The sequence below is a fragment of the Leopardus geoffroyi genome, chromosome D1, assembly GCF_018350155.1.
Source record: "Leopardus geoffroyi isolate Oge1 chromosome D1, O.geoffroyi_Oge1_pat1.0, whole genome shotgun sequence".
Taxonomy (NCBI): domain Eukaryota; kingdom Metazoa; phylum Chordata; class Mammalia; order Carnivora; family Felidae; genus Leopardus; species Leopardus geoffroyi.
The window spans coordinates 43,043,886-43,070,754 of record NC_059329.1 but is presented as its reverse complement, the minus strand read 5'-3'; the positions used below and the strand labels follow the sequence as shown (position 1 = coordinate 43,070,754).

Here is a 26,869-nt window from a genome sequence, read left to right as displayed (position 1 = left end):
TTGGGAAATAATCATTTTAATCTACATAAGCATAATTCACACCCAAAATGCTTAAACTGTGCCAAAGTTCTGGCCTTCATAACATTTCTTAATTTTAGTTTTCTTGGTGAACTCTGCACTGCCTCAAAAAGTAAATTATCCTTTAATGGGTTCAATTGGAATAAACAATCTAAGTCTGTGATACCTGTATCTAATGAAGTATAATATATAATCAACATCGTATCACCTAGAATTGTCAAGCTGTTTATGAAAGCCTAAAAAAACTCCAAAAGAATTAAGCTACTTTAGTTAACATGTAATAGGTATTTCTCATAAAGCAAAGCTTAAATATTTAGTTTTTTGATACTCTAATGTATTTCCATAAGCCTTTAAGTCTACAGTTTTATAGATACAGTTTTCCATCAGAGGTGGAAAATTATAGATATATTTCTCTTTACATGTAACTAATTAAAGATTTTAAGAGGGTGTAGGCTACAAATCAAGTACAATTTAGTCATAACACCATACAAAGACCTTATAAAAAAATCAGAAAAGAGATGGTTAACATTATTGCTTGGTCTTAACAGCAAATTTTAACCAAATTGGTACCTCTCTACTCTTATTTATAATGTTTCTGATACATTTATATCATAGCGCTTGGCAAGTAATAAAGGTACTGATATGATGTTTTAATTAGTTGCAAACAAATTCCAATTTGTTAATCAATGTATATATGTCCTCTTTAACTAGTAAAACTACACTACCTCAGAATTAATCCTTCTAAAGCAACTAACGTTCCCGAGAAGGCAATGCAGAGCTTCATGTCTTCCTTAAAGATTTTCAAGTATTATAGGAACACAAACTCATGGAAAAAACTAATTAAAAATCGGATATTCCATCCTGGCTTTACTAATTATGGGATAATAGGAACAGATGTGAACCAAACAAATGTTCCTTTACACTTGTCTGCTAAACATAATATCATACCAAGAAATACTAAAACTGCTGTTTTCTAGCTTTTCAAGTACAGGACACAACTACAGTTCTATCAAGTGAGGAGAAACGAATAATCAACCTTAGGTAACTCAAAAAGATGGGAGGCACAAAATGATAACCTGACTTTGGCTTTTAAGAACCTACCGTTGACCCTGAAATGCCAGACTCAACAACAATGACGACAACGACAGCAACAACAAAGATTACAGCAGCAAGCCAACATTTTACCACATACTAAGAATTCTGAAATAGGCAATCATGTTTTCCCCCGTCAACTCATTCTGCTGAATCTTCTTTTTGTTCTTCCTGCTTTTTGGTTGCAGGCAGTTCAAGGCTTGCCCACTGCATAGGCTCAGCTTTTCTCATGGTGATCTCAATCTTTGTTGCAGTCATAGTTACATAACTTCGTGTTACATCAATCACCTGCGACAGAGCAGAGACAGCTATGGTAAGCCTGGATGTTTTGTTTTGTTTTTTTTTTTTAATTTATTTTTTTAAATTTACATCCAAGTTAGTTAGCATATAGTGCAACAATGATTTCAGGAGTAGATTCCTTAGTGCCCCTTACCCATTTAGCCCATCCCCCTCTCCCCCGCAACCCCTCCAGTAACTCTGTTTGTTCTCTCGTATTTAAGACTCTCATATGTTTTGTCCCCTTCCTTGCTTTTATATTATTTTTGCTTCCGTCCCCTTATGTTCATCTGTTTTGTATCTTAAAGTCCTCATATGAGTGAAGTCATATGATATTTGTCTTTCTCTAATTTCGCTTAGCATAATACCTTTTAGTTCCATACACGTAGCTGCAAATGGCAAGATTTCATTCCTTTTGATTGCCCAGTAATACTCCATTGTATATATATGTATATATACCATATCTTCTTTACCGGATGTGTTCTTTTTAAGTCTTAGAGGAAAGCAGTGGTCCTGTCTATGTTAACAATCAAAACTCCAAGCTTCTAAGGGCATTTATATACTTAAACTTTTTAGTAAGAATGAATGGTAAGTTATACACCTACTTTACACCAACGATTTCCAAAGTACTGCCTTTTTACTGCACCAATGGGTATTTTAGAGTATTAAAAAAAAAATCTGGATTCATTAATACTTACACCCCATAATTTCACATTTTGATGAAATTCTTTCTCTCCTTCAAATACAATATGCACATTTAACTGAAAAATAATAAAGTTAAATAACTGATCAAATCCAAGTTGAAGGAATAGGATTTAAAGCAATGATTATAAAAGTAACATGCTGATATAAATCACTTAAAAAAATTTTTTTTAATGTTTATTTATTATTGAAGATAGAGACAGAGCATGAACATGGAAGGGGCAGAGGGGGGAGACACAGAATCTGAAGCAGGCTCCAGGCTCTGAGCTGTTAGCATGGAGCCTGACATGGGGATCAAACTCACAAACCGCAAGATCATGACCTGAGCCGAAGTCGGATGCTTAACCGACTGAGCCACCCAGGTGCCCCTTGATATAAATCAGTTAAGGTATTTAAGAAACTGCCAATATTGTTATTTTTTTCTTTAATTTGAGGAAACCATTCACAGAAAAGAAAAATTAACTTAAAGTTTCATATTAAAAACTAGGTACTATATTATTTGATAAATCTTGAAGTACTACAGTACTTTCAGAGTGTTTCAGAACTAATTCTATTACGCAGAAATTTTCATTTAAAATAGTTTCTGACAGTAATTTCAAACTATTTCTTCAAATGGAAAAGATTTAAAAAGTTTTAAAATCAACAATATATATAATGGATTTGATAATACATGAAAATAAAGAGTAATATATGAGACAATTTTTACTCAAAATTATTTCGTATACTTACCAATGTACTATTTGCTACTACTTGGCTAAGTTCTGGGAGTGAATTTTTAGCATATACTGAAATGGTGACTTCACCTCCAGTCTGATGCCAGTCATGTCTACATGGAACGACTTTTTTCCCCTGTAATATAAGAAAAACCTTATGAATTTATTATGTGCCACATGACCTCTAAAAATGAGTAATATGACCAAACAACTGAGAAAAAATAACTATGTGCAACTGAGCCCTTAGTGTTTTTAAGGGCAAGCAACTTCTAAAGTTCTCACCCAAAAGCTTAAACAATAAAATCTATCACAATACAAAGAATCTTTATAGCTTTACGGCTGGAGAACATGCTTATTCTTCCCTTTTTTTTTTTCTTTCTTTTGGAACCATAGCATTAACATACATTGAAAAAGACAACTTAAGAATTCCTACTAAACTTTATCCAAGTTTAACATTTCTGAAATCCACTAAGCAGTCATAAAAACGTTCTCCAATGACTAAAATAAACCATTTGCTTAATGAAATAATCCAGACATCTTAACCTCATGCATAAAAGCCTTCCATTTATTTTCTATAAATTGGAATCTGACTACAAATTGAAATTTCCAATTTCTACAAGTGGAACTAATTGACTATTTACAACTATCCGCTACTTGTTTCAAATAATTATTTTCCTCCCATAATAACATGCAGAAAAAAGTGGGGATTTGTGAAAGTAATGTTATGGTTATTATTATGGAAGTAACTATTACCTACCAGTAGAACTCTGTGCTTTATCAATGACTATTTTAAAAAGAGACAAATTGTAATTTGTTTGATAAATGAGAGCAGCATAGCCACATAATGCAGGAAACCGTGAGACACTACTGTTGAAAAAGTAGTATTTACATTTTGGTACAATTATGCTAACTGAATTTAAAGTACTTATAGCACTTTACATTTTGTGCCCTAAGCTACAGCTTATACCAACTTAATACTTGATAACTGTGTGCATGAAAAAATAACAAAAACATTATTTCATCAAGGGTTATATTATGAAAACTTCTACGTATAACAGAAAACATTCTATGTTTTCAAGCTAAAACTTTTAAAATTTAGGTCCTTGGGGAAAGTACAGAGAGACTTTACTTAAGTCTTTCTGCTAATAAAATATCCCTGGAAGTTTTGTGGCAGACGAATCATTATAACCTGAAGGATATATTTACACTTCCAAAGCATATGTTATTAAAAATCAGAAACTACAAAAAAAAAAAAAAAAAAATCAGAAACTACAGAATATTCAAATGGAGAATGAATAAATCCCTAAAACATTCTGAAAATTTACAATTTTTTTGTAAGTTAAAGGACACATATAATGAAAAGGCTGATTGTGTTAGTGGGGTTGTTAGTGCCAATACAACATATAAAACTAATTTAATACATTATAAAATACATTATAGCAGCCAACACATACTTACTGAGCAATAAATTGTTTGCTTGCTTATAATTTAATGGGATTTAGAATGGGATTTAGACACTTAATTTGCACAACCTAAATCTTTTAATAAAGCTATCTAGGGAAGTAGGAACTAATGCTTTTTTTGTTGTTGTGATAAATTACCTTGTAGCAAGCAGAGGCATTCAAGACAATTCCAACAAGTTTGCCATCCTCCTCTTTGGCCACTAGATGGAGTGTTTTTGCATTGTAAATAGCTGAATGAAGTTTAAAGTGGCCAAAAGGGAATCAGAAGTCTAAGTGATCAGTAACTCAAATGAACTCAAAAGTGATTTTTGAAAAGCAAAAAGTGGGAGCAGGCTATGGAATTACAGAAACACATTCTTCAATTTTGGCAGGCTTTAAAATTTCACAAAAACTGGCACGCTTGTGTCATTGTACATAATGGCTACTTTGATCAAAGGGCGGTGCTCTGGGCGCTTGACTCAGATTAACTTTAATTTTCAGGAATATGAAATCTTTACTGTATGAGACAGAAAAACTTTCTTTTACATCTGAAGACAGAATAATTTTTAACCTTTTTAAAATGACTCAGATGAATACACCCCAATGTGTTATTTTGAAAAGGCTACTTACAGCATCCTTCTTAGTCCACACGTGTTTCCCTGTTGTACAGCCCTCCTGGGCTAAGAATGTATTGAAATCTGAAGTTTTTCTTCTACAACAGCTCCAGTATTTCATCCTTTAAATTACCATAGAAAAACTTCAGAAATAAAATCTTACAGCTACTTAAGTCTAGAAGTAGTACAGTGACAGTGTGAATTTAAAAGATAAGTAAATGTGCAAGTTTAGTATTCTAACAAAGTGTTTAAGGTACTAAACAGTTAAAACTATCAGAAGACTAATCATTTTAAAACCAGAATGCCATTTATTGTAGCAATTTTGGAGCTCCTGACTAAAGATGCTTAAAAGCACCAGAAAATTCCAAACCTGCTTTTCACTAATTGTTCACATTCCAGTTTCCTCATGGAGCTACCAGAAAGTGGTATAACCAAAGATTTTAAATCCCATTTTAATAAACCAGGAAAGTGAAAATATGCAAACAAACTAAAAACTAACATTTACACAACCTGTGATGGTCAGTCCTAAAGTAGGTGATACCCACTATTATTTACTTGAGACTAGGAAGATAAAAATTACAGTAAAGCTTTGGGTTTGAGTCTTGCAGAATATGGAAAAAGAGTGGAAGACTTTAACACAGTACTGCATGTCTATAAACTTCAGCATAATACAGAAGGGGAGCTAGATCTCAATTGAGGGCTATGGAAAGTGTGAGGTTTCTTGGATGCCACAATGCCGGTGTCTTTGTGGCACAGAGCCAAAATTCTCAGAGTCCTGTAGTGCACAGAACAGTTCTTCAAACTAAACACTATTCAGCCCAAATAGAGTATCCCACTGAAAAGTAAGGAAATGAGGAATAACATGATGTTTGGATCATAATGGCCACTTACTGTAATATTGTTTCAGTTTTCTTATGTGTAAAAAGACAAAATCCACATTCTAGGTGACTCTAAAGATGTTGACAATGTAAATAAAAAACCTGATAATGCTGCACGGCAAATAATGCTTACAGGCATATTAACTTTTCTAACCTCTACCATAAAGTTTTAATTAGTCATGTATTAAGTTACCCTTCATGAAAAATAGGTACTCCAGAATGATATACACAGACTTCATCTAGACTCTGCAGACCTTGGTATGTCTAAAAGAGAAAAAAGAAGAAGAAATTAGCTTCGTATCTCAACGTTATGTTTCATCAACATTTGTAGTACTGGTGACCTCTAAGAACTATGAAAATGCTCAAGAAATAACAATTACCTAGAACATTCATAAATTCACCCCAGGCCATTCCAATAATGGAAAATAATTCCTTTTTGGCTATAGTTAAGTTTTAGTTCCCTGTGAAAAAGGCAAATAAAAAGTAGGCAATGGGATACATTAAGATGCTCTCAGACTTTCAGGTATGAGGTCACATTCAAGCATATTCAGGTATTTAAGTTTATAGAACAATACTGAAACCAAGGAATTAGTATTCCCAACAGAAATATAGTTAAGGCATGATTTATGTGTATAGGAAACTCTGTGTGGACATTACGACTTAATAAGCAATTCTGGAAGGTCTAGGAGTTTTGCTGATTTCTTATCCCTAGGAAGGGTAAAATGAGCTGCAGACCTATAAATATATCCAGGGTTTGTCTGGAAGATCCGGGCCCCACTGCTGCTGTAGGTGAAGGCCCTACAGATGAATTCACAAAAAGTTATGTTAATAAAACACAGATGCAGCCAGTAGTATATTTTCTACGTTGGTATTTATAGCAACTACCTACAAGTACAGAAAATAAAATTCTGTATATTTACTTTTTGTAAATCCAAAGCACTGGGTTGACAAAATGCACATCTCCTAAAGATATTCCATAAGCACATAAAACAGTATGTTAGATTCTGAACTTACCACTATTGCCCCTTCTTTTCCTCCCCGCTACTCCCAACTCCTACTCTTCTTCCCACCTTATTTCATGGCACCATATCCATTCAGTCTCCCAAAGCAGCAAAAAAAAAAAAAAAAAAACAAACCTCTCCTTCCATCCATGTTTTCTATCACAAAATCCTATCAATTTAGCTTGAAAATACCTATCAGTTTAATTTGCTAACCTTCCTCATGATCACTACCAGATCTTAGACAATGAGACTACACTAACAGGTTCTAATTCATTTACTATCTAATTAAAACATGAATCACTCTCTTATCTGCAGTCATCTACCTCATACCTTGCACAGTTATCAGTTCCAGGTGGTTTGTACATTTAAATGCGCCTCTACATATGAGGAAATATTCACAGCTTTAAAGTAAGTAGATTTCTTAAAAGCAACACAAAAAGTGCTAGTCAAAAATAATGGACAAATTGCATTTCATTAAAATTAAAAAGATTTTTTATCAAAAGCCGTTATTAAGATCATGAAAATGTATAGTGTCCCTCTCCAACAAAGTACTTCTGAATGAAAAATAAAAAAGAATTCCTAACATCAGTAAGACGAAGCCAACCAACAGAAAGAAAAATAGGTATAAGATTTCAGACATTTCACAAAAGAGGATATCCAAGTGACCAATTAACAAACAAAAAGGAACTCAACGTCATTATCGGGAAAGTGCAAATTAAAATCACAATGGGAACACTACACACTAACCAGAATGGCTAAAATACAAGACTGATATTACAAAGCATTCCTAAGATGTAGAACAAATGCAATCAGCTTCATATACTGCGGCAGGTGTGGAAATACAACTATCTTGGAAAACTATGAGGAAATATCTGTCAAAACTGAACATATACATACCCTATGATCAGGGAATTCCTTTTCTAGTCATATACCTAATAGAAATGTACACACGTGTTCCAAAGTCAGGCACAAAAATGTTCATAGTAGCATTAGTCAAAAAATGTAAAGGACAAAAGAAAGGGTAAGCTGAATGGCACATTCACACGACAGCGTATTTTAAAACAATGAAAATGAACAAGCCACAGCTATATGCCAACAAAGAGAAGTCTAACATACATTTCATGAAGCAAAGGAAGACAGGCACAAGAGCACCTCGTCTGTAATTCTATTCACATTAAGCTCAAAAATAGGCAAAACTATACTGATAGAAAAATGTGGTTACTTTTGGGAGAAAATAATAGCTGGGAAAAGATATACTGAGGGGCTCGGTTTTGTGAAAATCCCTCAAGCTATGAACTTACTTACTTTTTAATGTTATTTTATTTTTTCAGTGAAAAAGATCGAAAGTTTCGTTAACGGCCTCTGTAACCTACAGTAAGATCTCACTTGTGGGCATGGTAAAACTGTAAATGCCCTTAAAGTTCTGGCCTCTCTCTCTCTCTTCTAACCTCAACACACCAACAAATTTTGTACCATGATTATCAACTGTTTCCTGAAACTGCTATCACCTCTGCTTGAGACACACTTTCCCTTTTGTCCATTTACAGGACTGGCACTCATTCTTCAAAATTCAACTGAGATGTTTTCTCTCTCATCTTACTGCAGTTATCCTACCACTTCCACTGTCTCTCCCCCACCCCAGTACTCACTCTTTTTTATCTACTACTTCTACCCTACATGTATGTCAATACATTTCCATTTCCATCCCTAAATAAGCAAGGTGAACTCCAACTTAACATGAGGGAAAATTACAAACCTGCTCCCCTAATCATGTTTTCTCCTTCTTGGTTAATGGTGTCACCAGTCACCTAGCTGCTGGAGCTCGAGGCCCCCTCACTTAAAGTTCATTAGCAATTCCTGCTAATACTTTGAAATAGTATTCATTCTGCGTGATTTGTCATGAGCCAGGCAGGCACTGCTCTAAGCATTCAAGATACAGCAAAGAACAACAAAATTCTTTTCTCATAAACCTTACATGAGAGGAGAAGGGAAGGAAAAGTCAGCTGGGATAGATCAGAAGTAAAATACATATGCAAAAAAAGTAGCATGTTATAAGGTCATTAGTGCCCTGGAAGACAAAAGGGCAGTGAGAGTGGAGATGCTGGAGGGCACATAATTTTACATAGAGGGGTGGGGAAAATTCTCACTGGGATGTTGGAGTACATCCCACATTTAACTACTTCTAAAAAATACTCTCCACTCCCACTGCCTGGTCTTCTATAAATGCATCCTAGCTGGTTTTCATTCTGCCAATTCCCCTATTACGCCAATATATTTGCCACGTATCAGTCAGAGATCTTTTTAAAGTTCCTCCTTAAAATAGACAATGGCTTCCCAGTATGCTTAAAAAGAAAAGAAGAAAAAAGCCCAAACCCATCATTATGCCCTAAAAAAAACTGCCATAATCTTGCCTACCTCGCTTACTCCTACCTTTCACACCGCTGACCAAGTCCCACTGACCTTTCTCATAATTCCTTGAATAGCCAAGCTTTAAAAGCTCTACACATACTGCTCCCATATCAATTTCAAGGTTTATATAACTCACCTGCTACATTAGATTTCTGATTTAGTGTCACTTCCAAAAGGATTTTCCTAATAGCCTTATTTAATACCTTTACTTGCCTTGTCCACCGTATTTTCTTCCTATCTATCTAAATTCGTATTTAATTACCTACATGTTACCCTTCTCCCTAAATTACAGTATAACCTCCACAACAGGAGAAATTTTTGCTTCACTTAATACTGTATTTCTAGCCCCTAAAACAATGTCTGGCACACATTTACTGTGCTCAGTAAATGCTGACTGCATCAGAATGACTTATTCCCATGAGTCTATTAGATATGGTGTTTGTCAGAGACAGAGTCTCTTATCCGTGTTCACAGCCCTAGCCCAAGCACACTGACCAACACATAACAGGCACCCAAAAGTTTGTTCAATCAGTAAACTGCACTTCTTTGAAAATTAAGATTTTTCTTTCATGACCCAACACAAATTTTACAATATATACCTTTGAACACCCTCCATTTTTACATGAGGTCCCAATCTTAATTTCATCACTGTCCTCTTCTAAAACAAAGAAAAGAAAATCAAATTAGAAACATTAAGATAGATACTTTGGCGTTATTCTTAAGTAACCTCTTTCATAAAATAAGTATTTGAAAAAATAATCTAAATTTAAAAAACACTTATTTTAAGACAATTTTAAGTTATTTTCTAGGTGACCTTTCAGGTAATTATATTTAAAAAACTAAGAAGAAATCAACTATTGTGATTACGTTTTGCCTATGTCCCCAAATAATACACGACATGCTTCTATCCTATACCTCAATACAACATCCAACATCTTGACCTTGTGAAAGGGAAATCATGAAAAAGGTACTACTTTCCCCGTGGTATGGAGTGTAGGTCAGAAAAAATTGAATATATTTTATATCATGCCCAATGAAACATGTACAATTATAAAATAAGTTTAACTGTTAAAAAAGTGATGAATCATGGAAGAAACAAATTTTTAATTAAATTTTTCATTTTAATACAGACATTATGGAATAAACCAGTTCATTCTGAGGTATTACTGGTATTTAGAAAGCAAAATAAATTCTTTACAATATGTTACCTTTTCTTTCATATTTATATTCAGTGAACTACACTGTCTCTTTTATCTTCTAGATAACTGGTTAATTGTACAGAAAAAAAAATTATAAAATAAAATCTTACCTTTTTTATTTTCTTCATTCCCTGATGACAGTTTAAGTTTATCAAGTGCTTGTTTTAGGGAGGCAGATATTTTTAATTCCAAGTTTGTCATTGGTTCATCTGGGCTGGAGAATTTTTAAACTTTATTACCATTAGTGATGTACCAAAACATTATTTTTTGTTTTGTTTTGTTTTTTTTTACTAAAAATAAATACACTAAGAGCCTATTTATAAAGAAGCCAAATGCCTCATGAATCAGGGTTTTCACATTAAATACTATTTTACAAATAACTGCCATAGTGTACCTACACTTCTAAATTTTAAAGGGAAAGTTGATATTAAAATATTAAGTCTCAAATAATCATGCTATTGCCAACACAGTAAATTATTAATCAGTATCCATAATGGGAAGGAAATAAAGACTAGGATTCCAAGTTTGCCAAGAAGGGATCATGAAGTACTTTTACATTCCACACCTAAGCAAAATGTTGGGCATAAGCCTAACAGGCAATAAATATGTACTAAGTGAATCCATATTCCTACCAGTGGAGACAATGCACTTACTGTGGACACTGGTATATACCTCTATATGTTCATATACAATTCTATCACAAGACAATTCTAGTAGGATTAAAAATCAATACAGTGCCCCTTCATAACGATTAAGTGTTGTATGTACAATTTAAGGCCATTCAATAAGCATTAAGAATATTTACAAAAACAACAAAAATAGAAATGCTAGGTTATGCATTCCACATCCTTATTGAAAACAAGTATTATAAGATGTAGAAGTATTACCAAAGTATGTAAAATCCTGTATTCTCATAATTTCTACAATATCACCAAATACTTAATTTCTCTTAAGTAAATTAGTAGTCCATTATTTATAGAAAATATTAACTCATACTGTCAATTACAGCAGACACTACTGTGATACTTAAGAATGAGTCATGCCAAAATTGTCTTTTTCTCATAATTTTTTTAACTGGCAAATCAGTCAGCCAGGCATTTGATAAACCCTCTCATGATTATGAATAAGGTGAAGATGGAATAATAATAATTCTAAGTAGTTTGGTTAAATGAATAATTGTCACAAAGTCTCTCAGTCTTCTTATCTTGGTCCAGTATTATTCAATATGCTATAAATTTCTAAATAAATTTACCTAAATTAAATGTAAGATCAGGAAAAAAAAATTATGAAAAACATTAAATCCATGGTGTGAATAAAAATATCAACTGGAGCCATATTTGAGGCCACAGAATCATCTGTTTTTTGAGTCTCATATTTTGGTTCTAAAACAACACTCAAGTGCAACATTAAGAAGGCCTGCTGTAACAGCGTTAGCCAACACACGTGTATGAGCGTGTCCAACAGAGTTTAGCTGATGAGGTGACTACGAAGGACTCGTGTAATCTACTGCAAAATGAGCAAGAGGTATTTTAAAAGTAGTTTAACAGATCTGCATCTAAATCAATTAAATAAAAAGTTTGTAAGTAATAACATTATCAGTTTTCAGGCATCTGAAAATAGGAGTGACTAGGCTTGCTCTAAGTGACAAAGCATGGACAAATTAAAGAGACAGGATTTGGCTCAATATTAAGAAAGAATACACACTTAGTAACAAAATGGAATGCTTTACAATAATAAAAGTAAATTCCTCTTCACTAGAATTATTTGAAAGGAAACTAAATATCCTTCTGTCAAGAATGTCCTAGAGGCTCTTCAAGAAAACAGCACAAGAATGGATAGGAAGGCCTCTAGGTTCTTTTTCAACCCAAACCGATTCCCAGACAACAATTTCTTTATACTACGATTTGTTCTTTATACTTTTATGTATCTTTTATACTACAAATTGTTCTTTATACAACAATTTCTCCATACTACAGTGAAAAAGCCATGCTAAGTCACAAGAAAGATGTGTGGCTCTTCTGCTCTGGACAAAATTATGACAACAGAGTGAACACATATGCGATGGAAATTTACTGTGTACATGTCCTCAAGGTAAAGGGGAAAAAAAATGAAAAGTATACTTAAGGGAACATCAAAGTGATCTACATAAGAGCTATAAATGATATTATATAAAATCATAAAATACCAGGATCAAATGCTATTATTTAATTGTGACAAAAATTACAACTGTATAAAGTTTACCTTGGCCTTTTTATTGCTTCTACTGGTTTAGGGGCTTGAATGATGTGCTCCTGAAACTTAGGCTTCAATTCAGAAAGTTCTTTCTTCTCAGTAGTCTTGACTTCAGGTTTGACTGGCTCAGGTGGTTTCTCACTATTATGCCTACCTTTCGTACAGCCCTGTTAGTGACAGATGAGAGTTAGCTTATCATGGGTTTCATATGCCCTGACAAATTAGTTTTCAATTCTTTATTAACAAAATCTCTTGTATGCTTTCTCCACTTTCATTACACAGACTTATTTTAAGAAACTAAAACTAGAACTCCAAATTTGCAATTATTACATCTGAATGCATCTTTTACTAACTTGTTTTATTTTTTTATTTTATTTTTTAATTGTTTTATTTATTTTTTTTTAATTTACATCCAAATAAGTTAGCATAAAATGCAACAATGATTTCAGGAGTAGATTCCTTAGTGCCCCTTATCCATTTAGCCCATCCCCCCCTCTCACTACCCCTCCCGTAACCCTCAGTTTGTTCTCCATATTTAGGACTCTCTTCTCTTTTGTCCTCCTCCCTGTTTTTATATTATTTTTGTTTCCCTTCCCGTATGTTCATCTGTTTCATCTCTTAAAGTCCCCATATGAGTGAAGTCATATGATTTTTGTCTTTCTCTAATTTCACTTAGCATAATACCCTCCAGTTCCATCCATGTAGTTGCAAATGGCAAGATTTCATTCTCTTTGATTGCTGAGTAATACTCCATTGTATATATATACCACATCATCTTTATCCATTCATCCGTCGATGGACATTTGGGCTCTTTCCAGACTTTGGCCATTGATGATAGTACTGCTATAAACATGGGGGTGCATATGTCCCTTTGAAACAGCACACCTGTATCTCGTGGATAAATGCCTAGTAGTGCAATTGCTGGGTCGTAGGGTAGTTCTATTTTTAATTTTTTGAGGAACCTCCATACTGTTTTCCAGAGTGGCTGCACCAGCTTGCATTCCCACCAAAAATGCGAAAGCAATCCTCTTTCTCCACATCCTCACCAACATCTATTGTTGCCTGAGTTGTTAATGTACATCTGAATGCATTTTAAAAGAAGCCTTTGAATGATGCTTCGTGATTATCTATTTATAGTATATCCATAGCATAAACTTGTTTTTCTACTTACCACCCATGCGACCTTGAGCAAGTTAATCTTTTTAAACCTCAGTTTCCTCACTAGTAAAATGGAGATTATGGCACTTAAGATATTTTTTGAGAGGATTAAGTAAAACAATAGAGTATTTGTCAAATCTGGCATGTGGTAAATTGTCAACAAATGCTAGTGACCTTTTTCACATTCCATGGAGTCATACATGCATTGTAACATCCTTAAAAATCATACAGAACTTCAATGGCATGTCATTTCATTAACAGCTTTTGTTTTCTTTCTTAAGGGCATACAAAATAAATGGCACATCTTGGTGCATGTTAGATTTGATAATAATATATTGTTCCTCACTAAAAATGCCTTAAATTGTTACCTACCACTTCTTTATTAACATACTTTAAAGACCACTAACACCAAGGACAAACCTAAATTGACATGTGGGTAATTAGTATCTTGAAACTTTTATTTCTGAAACAGACGAATTCCTTATTTTAAAGGCTATCAAGGGAGGTGAGTTCCACTTTAAAAGAAAGATTCTATCTGCAAGTTAACAGACTACTTAATAGGTGTCCAAAAATCAGACTCCTCAATGTGGAGCTTCACATTGTATGTACGTTCTCAGGAGATAATCTAGGAAAAAAGTGAATACTTACTGCAATGCTTAAAAAATCAGAAAAATCAGTTGTTCTTCTCTTACAGCAAGACCAACCCTATGAAACATGAGAAAAAAACTTAAAATTGAATTTGCACAGAACCACAACCCACTAAAAGGGTCTACTTGCACTTATCTCCTTGAATCTCACAGTGACTGGCACATAGATAGATTTCACAGTTGTAAAGTGTTATAAATGATTCATCTAATCAAGTGAAATGATTTTTAGTCTTTGATTAAAAAAAAACCCTAATTAACCAATGTTAGAGGTGATTTGTGTTTTGAATGATCACAAAAGGAAACACCTTAAAGTAGGGAAACAAAAACTGCTTCTGGTTTCAAGACTAGTAACTGAATTTTAGAACAGAAACACTTTATAATTTCTAAAAACATCATATATTTTAAAGGATCTGGAGAGTGAGGTGCTTTACTTTAAAAATCTGGTAAGTTAGATAGAGATGATTATCACAATTCAGCTTCTAAAGAACTCACTAGCTGTTTCCCAACAATAATCAGTCTATTTTCAGAACACCATAGATTGATTAGCATAGCAGCCTAAGAATTGTTAGGTCTTTGAAGGTTAAATGATCTTTTCAGTGACAAGCATAAATACACAGAAATTCTAATGCCGTGTGTGATTTCTAAACAAAATACTAAGTGGCTTACCAAAAAATGGCTTTAAGCTGTCATCCGTAATTCCAAAGTAGTACAGAGAATAAGAAAATAAAAATGCAGCAGTTTCAAAACGTGGGATGTTTCAAATTATACTAAGGGCTAGGATTTGCACATACCCATTTGGGCCTCACTGCTTTTCTCAAGATAATGTATGAAGAATTTGGTAGTGATTTTTTCCACACTATGCACTTACGAGATTTTTTTTTTTTTTTTTAAAGTTTATTTATTTGAGAGAAAGAGAGTGAGCACACATGTGCGAGCAGAGGAGGGGCAGAGGAGGAGACAGACAGACACAGAATATCCCAAGTAGCTTCTGTGCTGCAGGCTCTGAACGCATGGGCCTCGATCCCACAAACAGATCTTGACCAGAGCCAAAATCAAGGGATGGATGCTTAACTGACTGAGCCACCCGGGCACCCCCAAAATTATTTTAAAGAAAATGTTAAATATGCTATAATTCAAATTTTCCTTTATTTTGAAATTATCTTTTACTCTGAATTGAAATATAGATGAAAACCTACTATAATGCTGAAATACAGAATTTAATTACTATTGATAATACAGTCTTCAGAAAAGTCATTCTACACGAGAAAAAGCTTTATTGTCTTGCACAAAGACTTACAGCAGATATTCTGGGGAGACCAGGATACATACATGAAATAGACAAGCTGTTCCCAAATATCAATCTTGGATCTATCACAGTCCCCAGTAAAAAAAAAATGAAGGATAAATTTAAGTATAAGGTTGTTTCTTAAGAGAAATTGTCTCTTTTCTTTGTCTATGCCACTTCTAATTTGAATATTAAAATGTTCTTTCTAACTTCTTATTTGCCAATAAACCGGCAACAGTAGGCATTACACTGGCTTATGTATTTGTGCTGTGAAATCCAATAGTCTTTGGATTTCAGGTCTTCAAGAAATGTTTATAGAGCTCTTATGAACAGTAGGATTGAGAAGGAGAGAAACAAAATTACTTCAAAGTGAGATCATTAAGATTAATTCAACAGGGAGATTAACAGCTGGGTAGTAAAAAAAAAAAAAAAAAAGAACAGCAAAGTTGAGAGGCTATTTCTGGAATAAGAGTTCACTTTAAAAACTGGTTTGCAGGAGCAAATGACACACATAAATGGAAATATTTTGTAGAAGCCATTGGCACAAAGATGACATTTAAGGACACAAACGAATGAACTAATTGAGAGAAAATAGGAAGCCCAAAACAAAAGTGAAGTAGGTCTATGGTTAGGACATAGAAAAATATAGCAGAAGAAAGAGAAAAACATACACTAAGAAAAAGTAACACAGAATAAACGGCAGTCCAGTAAACATAAAATACCCCCACTCCTCTGCAAAAGTATTTCCACAGAAGCACAGTTTCCATCCCCCAAGAGTTTTCAAAGAGGCCAAAAAGACGTAAGAAGGAAGACTCAGGTCTCAACTTGCCCTATTCTGTTTTCCTCTCTTAGAACTAACCAGAGTGACATAAACTTGCTACATGTTTATTTACACTCGGCTATCTAACAGTTAAATACCAAAAGTGTCCACCTACTCCCTGGAAGGTATAATTAGAAATTCAGGCGCGTGGGTGGCTCAGTCAGTCAAGCGTGGGAGTCTTGACTTAGGCTCAGGTCATGATCTCACGGTTCCTGGGCTGGAGCCACGTCCGGCTCTGCACTGGGAGTGCGGAGCCTGCTTGGGATGCTCTGCCTGCCCCTCCCCCACTTGTGTTCTCACTCTGCTCGCTCTCTCTACCCTCAAAATAAATAAGCTTCAAAAAATTCAAAAGGCATCAACAATATTTAAACACGTAAGACTGTTTATGTTCCTAAAAACAAAAGTACACCAACACCTAAAACCACGGCAGCCACACTGCAACATTTTCTTTTGAGATACACGTTATCTATGGAGATAAATGTACCATGTTAACATAGATTTTAAAAAATCAATAAACCCACCAAGAAAAACCTGATCAAACAACATTCTATTATCTAATTCTCCAGAACATCAAGAAAGTACAGGTGGAAAACAGTTGATATCTGTCTGTCCTGCAACTGGCACCTAAGAATCTTCCCTCAAATTCCGAGCTGCTCTTTATTAGACAGCAGCTGCCCAACAGACTGAGAAACTAAGATTCAGTACAACTGCTTTCACTTCCCCTCAAAATTGAAAAGTGAAGAAATGAAGTGTATAGAAAATGAGAGCTGGGATGAAAAGAACCTAATTGTATACTTGGGAAAGACTTTAAGACCACCACCTACTGTCTCTGCCTTTAGACTTGCTTAAAGCACCCCAAAATGGTCATTAAGAAAGCAAAAAGTCACAAGCTGAGCTGAGGAAAAAAGATGAGAAAATAGTTAGTATTACACCTCTAAATTTAATATACAAATATGAAGACACTGAAATATACCAAGTTCTTACCTTTAAGGCATCATGGAAGACTGGAACACCTGGGTGGTATGTGCAAGCATCTGGTCAAAAACAAAGAAAGAAAGGAAAAAAAAAAAACTTTACAATGAAGAAAAATCATTATTTTCTTCAGGTGTTAACATTTTAATCATTTTTCCAAATGCAGGTAATACTTTGCTTTTCCTTAAAAATTCACAAAATGCTCAAGTTAGATGCATGGCACACAGTGCTTACTATAATATTGTATGAAAACAGTAACAGTTCAGGGCGCCTGGGTGGCTCAGTCGGTTAAGCATCAAACTTCAGCTCAGGTCACACACACAGTTCCCGGGTTTGAGATCCACCAGGCTTTGTGCTGACAGGCGGGAGCCCGGAGCCTGCTTCAGATTCTGTGTGTGTGTGTCTCTCTTTCTGTCCCTCTCTGGCTCATGCTCTGTCTCCCTCAGTTTCTCAAAAATAAATAAACGTTAAAAAAATTTTTTTTAAACAGTAATAGTTAAAATTCTAATTCAAGAGTATGATAGTTACAGATAAAAATAATACAGGCTAGTGCAACTATAACAAACTGTATTCTATTCCTTTAATCTTTGTAGTTAAATTTGTTTAATACCAAAACTTCAAGCTCCAAGATTTTGACGGTCCTCTTCCAATTCTATTTACAAAAACGCTATCAAACTTAAGTGTGCTTATGTGCACTGATCCATAAAGACTGAAGAGATTCTCTAAAAAGATATTTTGGAAGGACAAGTTCAAAATTTTAAAAACTGAAGCAATATCTGATTGCTAATTTAACTTTCCTAGACAGGTGTCAATATCTAGATACAAACTTCATTTAAAAAAGTTTTAAGTTCTACAGTCTATTTTCAGGGTTGTCACCGATTGTTATTCTGTATTTCCCTCCCCTCCCCATTACACCATCAATTTCTACTAACTCTTTCATGAAAATGGGCTTACTATAGATGGCAATATACTGTATTACATTAAAAAGTCAGATGATAATAATAATCAACAATTATTCCCTGACTAGACACAACCATGAGCTTAGAAAAAAAACAGGTCAGCTCCACACCTGTGCAATTTTCTTATAAGGCTACTTTGCCCCACCTTTCCTTGTCTGCTTAGCTTTCAATTGCCCACAGCCTCTGATTCCTGGTGTTGCCTTAAAATGATTAATTCCTGGTACTTACAGAAATCCTCCTACCCCTACAGTAATAGCCAATATAGTTTATTAATTAAGGGTAGTAGTGGAATTAAGGGCTGAAAAAGGAGATTCAAAGTAGAAATGAATAAGCAGAGGGATATGAAGTTAAGAACAGAAGCAAAGAGAGAACAGAGTATTTTCAAATACCAAACATATAGATGGAGGCATAAAATGCACACCATATAACACGTTAAGAGGCATTAATCATAATAATGGTCAGTTTGGGCAGAATGGTAGCAGGTGTGAGTCAGGTCTTAACCATACACCTAGTAGGAACACAATTTGAAAATCACTGCTTTCAAATGTAAATAACAAGCAGATGGTCATTGGCCTGTCTAGCCTTTACCAGGTTTACCAGTTTTGCTCAAAGTTAAATTTCATGGGTAAAAAACAACATAGTAGCAGTTCAGAGTTAAGGAAATGAAAGTATTGGGTCTTGGGTCTGACCTATGCTCAAATTCTGGTTCTGCCCTTTAGCAGCCAGTTCAGTTTACATACATGGCTTAAGTAAAAAACTGTGAAGTGGTGTTTTGTACAGAGTAAGTGTTTAATATGTGAAAGACACTGTGTCTCCTTTAAACATTAAGTTAGCTTGTGTTTCAAACTAAAGCCTTGTACCAGCTTAGGCGGCTTTTTATTTTTGTCAATACGAAGGTCAAACCTCTCCCATTCTATAAAACTTTCTCCTAATCAACTCCACAGTTTGCTATTAGCTCTTATCTTCTACTTCCTATCTCCATTTTCTTAACTTTCCACTTAAATCAAGCAACTTACTTGGTCTCTAAGCCCCATTTTGCTAAAGCAGCTAAATTTTCAGCAACCTTATTGGCGCTCCCTGATGAATTTAGTACTGGTGACCACACAATGCTTGAGTGTCTACTCTGATTTTCCCACTCCCCTCCACTCCCATCTCCTTTTTAGGCATTATACCATTACACACACACACACACAAACACACACACTGCTGACTTCCAAAAGATGGCTTTATCTCCCCCTTAATTTCAGGCTCGTATATAACATTCCATAAATATATTTACTTATTTGGGAACATTATAGTCGCACTCAACAAAGTATCAGTCTTTCCTCCTCATTTAATATTAAAGTAGAATATGTGTAGATACTAAGATAATTTACTTTTTATGCATGCTGCCAACAGCAACTGATTTTAAAACCTCTTTTTCCTCGATTTTGTCATCCACTGAAATCTCACAGTTTTCTCTTTGAGTAACGTATTAATATCATAAAAACGCTGGGGCTCCTGGGTGGCTCAGTCGGTTGAGCATCCAACTTAGGTTCAAGTCATGATCGTTCATTCGTGGCTTCGAGCCCCGCACAGAGCTCTATGCTGACAGCTCAGAGCCTGGAGCCTGCTTTGGATTCTTGTCTGAGTCTCTGTCTGCCCCTTGTCCGCTCACATGCTCTCAAAAAATAAAACGTTACACATCTTTAAAAAAAAAAAAATCATGAAATTGTCATGACAGTAACATGAGTATTACACCAAGACTGAAAGACTAGATTCCACTTTATCCATAGAATCCTGCCAAGAGTCTTATTTTAAAGTATGTCACCAATTCACGTGTGCACCAAGTAAGTGCTTCAGACATCTCAGAGGTGGCAAAGAGTGTCAAAGGCCTCGATTTTAATTCCCTTCATAATGCAGGAACCATGCTGCTACCATGTTGAACCCGGCTTCTCTATTAAATAGGTCTAATAATACATACTTCACAGGGGTGTCCTGAAGATTAAATGAGATGATGATATAAATGACAGACCAACATCTGGGGTATAGAAAACATGCAATTACCGCTAGTTCAATTTGACAAAGTGGTGTCACTTCCCACGATAGTCAAGAAACCAACTCACTTTATCCCAATCGCCACTCAAAATTCAAATTCATGGGCTGTTCACCTAGTCCAGCCACTAACTTTCACTTTACATCCTTAACTGTACACCTAGGAACAATCACTTTATGTCAACACTTGGCATAAATAAACTCCGGAAAAATAGACTAATACGGCGAGCTGAACTAAATAAAATAACTCGCCCACAACCCAATCCTCCCACCCATCTCTGGCACGCACACACACACACACACACACACACACACACCAACCGCTAAGCGAGCTCTGTAGCACCGGGTTAACTTTGGCTTCCCCAAAGACACGGGTGGGGGCGGGGGGATAAAGATGTTCTAAATTGCACGCGAATCCGCGAGCGAGCGGACCACCGGGAGACACGTGGGGGCCGGGAACGTGGGTCCGTGGGTCCGCGTGGCTGCAGGGAGAGGGTCGGATGCCGTTGCCGAGCGGCCCCGCGCACGGGCAGTAGGGCTGAGAGGGCGGCCCGAAGGGACCCGGACGGGGGCAGCGCGGCAACGGCTCGCGGGCGGACCCCGGGGTCGCCCTTGGGCCAAGGGCGTCCCCCCGGGTGAGGTGGACCCGGGAGGGAAGGCCGGCGGCGCGTTCCTCTTACCGTCGGAGTTGGTCTCGGGGTCGAAGCGCTGACCGCAGCCCCGGTTGTAGCACAGCAGGGCCATTTTCTTTCCCCACCGTTACGGGTCGGATTCAAACACAGGGACGAGCAAGAGGATGCGCTTACAACCCCACTGGCGCAACGACCGGTCTGACGGCTGGGGCGGCTGCCGGCTTCCGGAAACGGCCGGTTCCGCTTCAGGAACCTTCGCGAATTTTCCGGTCGCGCAGGCGCGCAAAGAAGATGGAGGCGGAGGGAGCGGCGGGAGGCCGGGCAACTGCCCGGACGCCGTGGGTCGGACTCCACAGGGTGGCGGCGGGGCGGGGAGCTGGCGTCCGGATATTTGAGGAGGAGAGACCCTAAAGGTAGAAAGCGATGCCATCCGAGGGGCTGACGTGCTCACTCCAGATTTCGTCTCTGGCTGCGGCTCTGTCGTGCCGCCAAGCGGCCGCCCAGCGGGTTTGCCCCAGCACCGCAGGCTCCTTGCTTTTGGGATTAGTACAATCAAGGCATTGTTACGTTCGCCCCCTAGCTGCTGCAGAGTAGGGGCAGAACCCTGCAGTATTTCCGAGTCCTCTGCCTAGAACGTGGAAGCTTGGCAAACGACGAGAGGACTGGTGGACCATTCTCCCTGGGTGATTGTGTGTCCGTTGTCCCGGTCTCTGGAGCACTGGAGAAGCGCAGGCATCGGGAGCAATTGTGGTAACTGAGGTCAAATCACTTTGAAAATACAAAGCGTCTAAAATCAGAATACCGAAAGTACTGATCCGATACAGTGCTAGAAATGGTCACTATTGCTCTAAGACCCAGGGGATAAAATCGTTGCTATTTCATGTGAGCCTCCATTTGATCAGTGTGCCCGTACTTAATTCTTCTATCCCGAAGCTGATTTCATCGAGTGCATTATAAACAAACAAACAAAAAAACAAAAAAAAAACGTGACCCTAACAGACACAAGCTAAAGATACTAGTTCCAACTTGTATATTTCCCAAACTTGGGGTATTAGAAATAAAAGCAAACACTTGATAGCAGGTATACTGACAGTCTTAGAATAGTAATATCAGTGTTAAGTAAAAAGCTATGCAATGTTTCTAGTGATCCCAAAACTTCGGGCTCAAAATTTTCTCACCGTAAAAAAAAAAAAAAAAAAAAAAAAAAAAAGGTTTGTTACCTTCGCATGATCCCTTCCTCTTTTTATATCTAGAAGTGTTAAATTTTTGCAGTAATCTCAACATAGAGATATACAATGTATTATTCTTCGTTTAACCTGAGTATTTTTGTTTCATAATCATCATAAATGGAGTTGAATAAATCGGCACTATGACCAGATTTCCCTCCAGGATAAGTTTTGGGACGTGGCAGTACTGGGGTAAAGGGCTTAAGTCTTAAAATAAACTTAAGATTTTAAAGATAAGTATAGCCAATTGTTTCCAGTAGGTGGCACCAACTTTCAATTTCACCAGCCGTGGATTGGAGGAACAGACCATAGGAATTAATCTTACACAATTAGAGAGAGGGAGACGTTTACAAAGTTTTAGTTGTGGTTAAATTCGTGGTCTGAGTGTCCTACTACCAGTGCAACATTATCAGGATTATTATTAAGTTCTTTCAAATACTTTTAATGTTTACTCTCACTTTTTTCAGCTACAACATTTTATAAACAGAAAATAATAAATACAGTAGGTAATTCAAAAATGCAGAAATCTATCAGGAACAAAACCAATAATTCTATCACCCAGCAATAAATACTCTATCACTAAAATAACTCACTGATAAATTTATTTCCAGTCCCTTCCCTGCCAGGCATCATACTAATAAATTATTGGTATGAATGTTAAACAAATTAAAAAGACAGCAACAAAAAAACCCCCAAAGAATTGGAGTCATAATATACATGAAAGTTTATGTTCCTCTTTTGGCTACAAAATTAAATCATTCTTATTAAGAGAACAGAGACAGGACATTCCACTCCATTCCCACACTCCAGTGCTGACTACCACAAATTGTTGGAGAAACTTTGTGGTGGTAACACTGCATAATTTATATAGCTTTAAATCCAGGTCCCATTTCCTCCCCCAACAGAAACATACTGTTGCACAGAATCTTGCGATTTTTCCTGTGTTATGAAAGCAATGCTATATATAGGATTGTTAAGAGTAGACTTTTGGGTCGCCTGGGTAGCACAGTTCGTTGAGCATCTGACTCTTGATTTCAGCTCAGGTCATGTGGTCTCTCTCTCTCTCTCTCTCTCAAATAAACAAAATAAAAAAACCTTCTTAAAAAAAAAAAAAGAGCTTTGGATTCAGACAAGCATTCAGATCCTAGCTCCACAATGTACTAGCCAGTAATCTTTTCAGGAAATCTCTTTGGGCTTCCATTGTAGACTTGACCCAGCTATCTATCTACAGCAGGAAGTCCAATCTCAGGGCTTGAAAAGTGATTTTGAACTTATTTTGATTAGTCATGTAATATTGAACATGTATATTTATCTTCATTTTCTCCTCAGATCCCACTAAAACTGTGGTAAAGGAATAAATATATTAATAAATGAAAGTAAGAATTAAAAAATATATAAACCCACAAGGACAAGTTTGAATAGGGTATTGCAACAAATGATATCAACAAATTTTTTTTTTTAATTTTGTCTTTACTTTGGCATTTAGGAACATTTGTGTATTTCTTCAAATTGTTCCCTGTATACTAGTACTTAATTATCTCTTACTTTTTTCTTAGGCATTCCTGCTCACTTTGCCAGATTGGACTGATTTTGACTTTTAGTTGCTTCCTATAGGGCAGTCAATGAGATTACTACTCTTCTTTCTTCCTTCCTTCTCCTCCCATTTTAGTTGTTAGTTTTTTCTACTTCGTTGGAAAATGCAGCGTTTGCATATGAGTCTTCCATCCAGATACCTAGCTTTATTATTTATTATTTAAATATATTTATTATTAATATATTTGTGTGAATATATAAATATATTTATCAAATCTATGTAAATGTATTTATAACAAATATATTAAAAATATTTTCACTGGTCTCTCAGCTGAGGTTTCCTGGCATTCTTGTCAGATGAAGCTTATTTTCTAGTAGAGCTGGGCAGGAATCATTTCGATCTCTTACATGTTTCAAATAGCTTCTTCTATAGACTTGAAACTTGAAGGAGTGCTTGAGTGGAAATAAAATCCTTAGTTCATACTAAGAGTTCAGAATTACTTAGTTCATACTAAGTTCAGAATTTACCCAGAAATACTGAACTAAATTTGTGTGTGTGTGTGTGTGTGTGTGAGAGAGAGAGAGAGAGAGAGAGAGAGACGAAGCCTATGTGGAATGAAATGTAAAACAAAATGAAAGAGAAAAACCTCACTGTGGCAGTACATGTTTTTCTTTTTCCTTCTCTGCATCAATCAAACTTTTAGAAATGTCCTGAACTTATTTCACTGCCCCGTAAATCAATATAAATGTCCTACAACAGTATTGCACATTTTGTGAATGATTCTTCCAAAGTTTGGTTACTTTTTTTTCAAAATAAATGGAATATCTTTATCTGAATAGTTAATAAAACTTGGGTTGCCAAAAACCCTTCACCTTTTGAAGTCCTTAGACAATTGCAATTAAAAAAAGAAAACAAAGATTACAAGTAAGAATTACATTGAAGTTTATCCCTACAAAGCAAGGGAGGAAATATAAATAAATAATAAGAGAGACTAGAGATGATTATCTTGTATATTAAAAATCATACATGGGGCACCTGGGTGACTGGTGCACCTGGGTGCCCTGAGGGTCCAACTCTTGATTTCGACTCAAGTCATGATCCCAGGGTCATGGGATACACACCCCTGCGTCGGGATCTGTGCTGAGTGTGGAGCTTACTTAAGATTCCCTCTCCCTCTGCTCCACTCCCCCGCCTAGCGCTCCTGCTCTCTCTCTCTCTCTAAAAATAAAAACAAGCAAACAAACATACAGTGATGTTTATACTCTAGAGTGCATGCACACAGTTATTTGAAGAATACAACTTTTCTAATGTTACCCCATATTTGAATTTCACTGTAGGCAGCAATCCCAACAGAAGTAATTGTGAAGTATATTTTCTTATAAGTTCTCATTTACTTATATTTTTACTTTTTAATTTACATCTAAGATCATGTCCTTATTAGTTTTAATAACCTAACAAAACGGGAGGTGAGATTCATACATATTTTGTGCTCCACCTCACATTCTTGTGGCCCACCAGTTTCCTCCAGTCATTGTGATGTAACCTGACATCTCATTCATCTGTATCACATACCTTTCTTTGTCTGGTCCCATGCTTCTCTGGCGCCAATATGTGAGATGCCTGTTAGCCATTTTGATGCATACCAGACTTGGAAGTGGGAGGAATGAACATGCAGTGGTGCAGTCCTTGACCAGTTCTTAGATAGGGACTAGTGGATAAATGTTCCTGATTCTGTGTCTTAGGTAGACAGTTCTGAAGTATATTCTATAAGGCTTCTTAGAGGAATTGACCCCCAACTACTCACTGCAGTAATAAAACTCCTCAATAATTTACCTTAGGCATTAAATTTATTCTTTCCCTTGTTTTCCCAGTTTCCCACTCCTCTTCTTTGGAATAATTCTTAAAATAAACTATCTGTTTACAAGCTTTTGTCTCCAGCTCTGTTTGTGGAAAGGACCTAGGCTGAAAGAAATGAAAAGATGTGCATTTTTACTGAATATATTTTTAAAAATTAAATCCTCAAAAAAATGAAATTTATCATATCTCAGAAATTTATAGAGTGCTTTCTATTACTAGGGAAAGAAGAGACAACTTTATAGATCGAAAGTTTGAAGCTATTGTCCATTAAGAATTGATTTCCTTGTACAATAATTGCTGGCATTTCTGTAAGGTTACATTTCCTACATTTCCATTACATTTCTATAATGCTGGCTTTTCCAAACAATTTCAATTTTCATTAAACTTTGGCTCTTTAGATGGTGCCTATGAGTGCTAAATAACCTGTTCAGATTTGAATAACTAAAATATAAAAAATTTGTTGCTGACTCATTTATTTGTTGCTCACTTTTCTATAATCTTATAAGTACAGAAATAATTACTAAGACTTCCAGTTCTACAAAATTTTATATGCATGGTCCTGATTTTGGAGTATTATACATTTTTTTTCTAAAGAGCCTATTTTTGTGACAAAATCTTGTATATCTTCTTTCCTTCCAAACTATGAGCTTATGCAGTTTATCAAAGTCGATAACAAAGATCATTTTTAAAGAACATTAAGACCTATAAATTCACTTTATTTTTTAAAAAATTTTTTTTTAACATTTATTTATTTTTGAGACAGAGAGAGAGCATGAACAGGAGAGGGTCAGAGAGAGAGGGAGACACAGAATCTGAAACAGGCTCCAGGCTCTGAGCTGTCAGCACAGAGCCCGGCGCGGGGCTCGAACCTACGGACCGTGAGATAATGACCTGAGCCGAAGTCAGACGCTCAACCGACTGAGCCACCCAGGTGCCCCTATAAATTCACTTTAGATTCCAACTAAAATGTAAGATCCTTAAAAGCAGGGATTTTTGTGTCTTTATGCATTCTTATGTCCTGAATGCTTAGAAAATGACTGACATAAGATAGACATTTAATAAATATTTGTTGAATAAGTTGAATAAATGAATTTATATGTGCTCAATAGGAAAAAAAACCTAAAAGACAATAAATTCAAATTTAAAATATGGTCAGTTACAACTTAATT

The 26,869-nt window shown here is 35.9% G+C and overlaps 1 protein-coding gene across 1 annotated transcript; it reads right to left on the bottom strand.

Moving 5' to 3' along the window:
- Positions 1 to 21,528, bottom strand: CHORDC1 (cysteine and histidine rich domain containing 1). The gene is made up of 11 exons (XM_045483658.1): positions 21,132 to 21,528; positions 17,471 to 17,520; positions 14,383 to 14,439; positions 12,586 to 12,743; positions 10,455 to 10,558; positions 9,745 to 9,803; positions 5,929 to 5,999; positions 4,874 to 4,979; positions 2,818 to 2,937; positions 2,085 to 2,147; positions 1 to 1,398 (listed from the first exon to the last, which is right to left on the bottom strand). Exons 1-11 carry the CDS (start codon positions 21,193 to 21,195, stop codon positions 1,252 to 1,254), a joined length of 999 nt encoding a protein of 332 aa, XP_045339614.1. The 5' UTR covers positions 21,196 to 21,528; the 3' UTR covers positions 1 to 1,251.
- Positions 21,529 to 26,869: the final 5,341 nt, after the last annotated feature.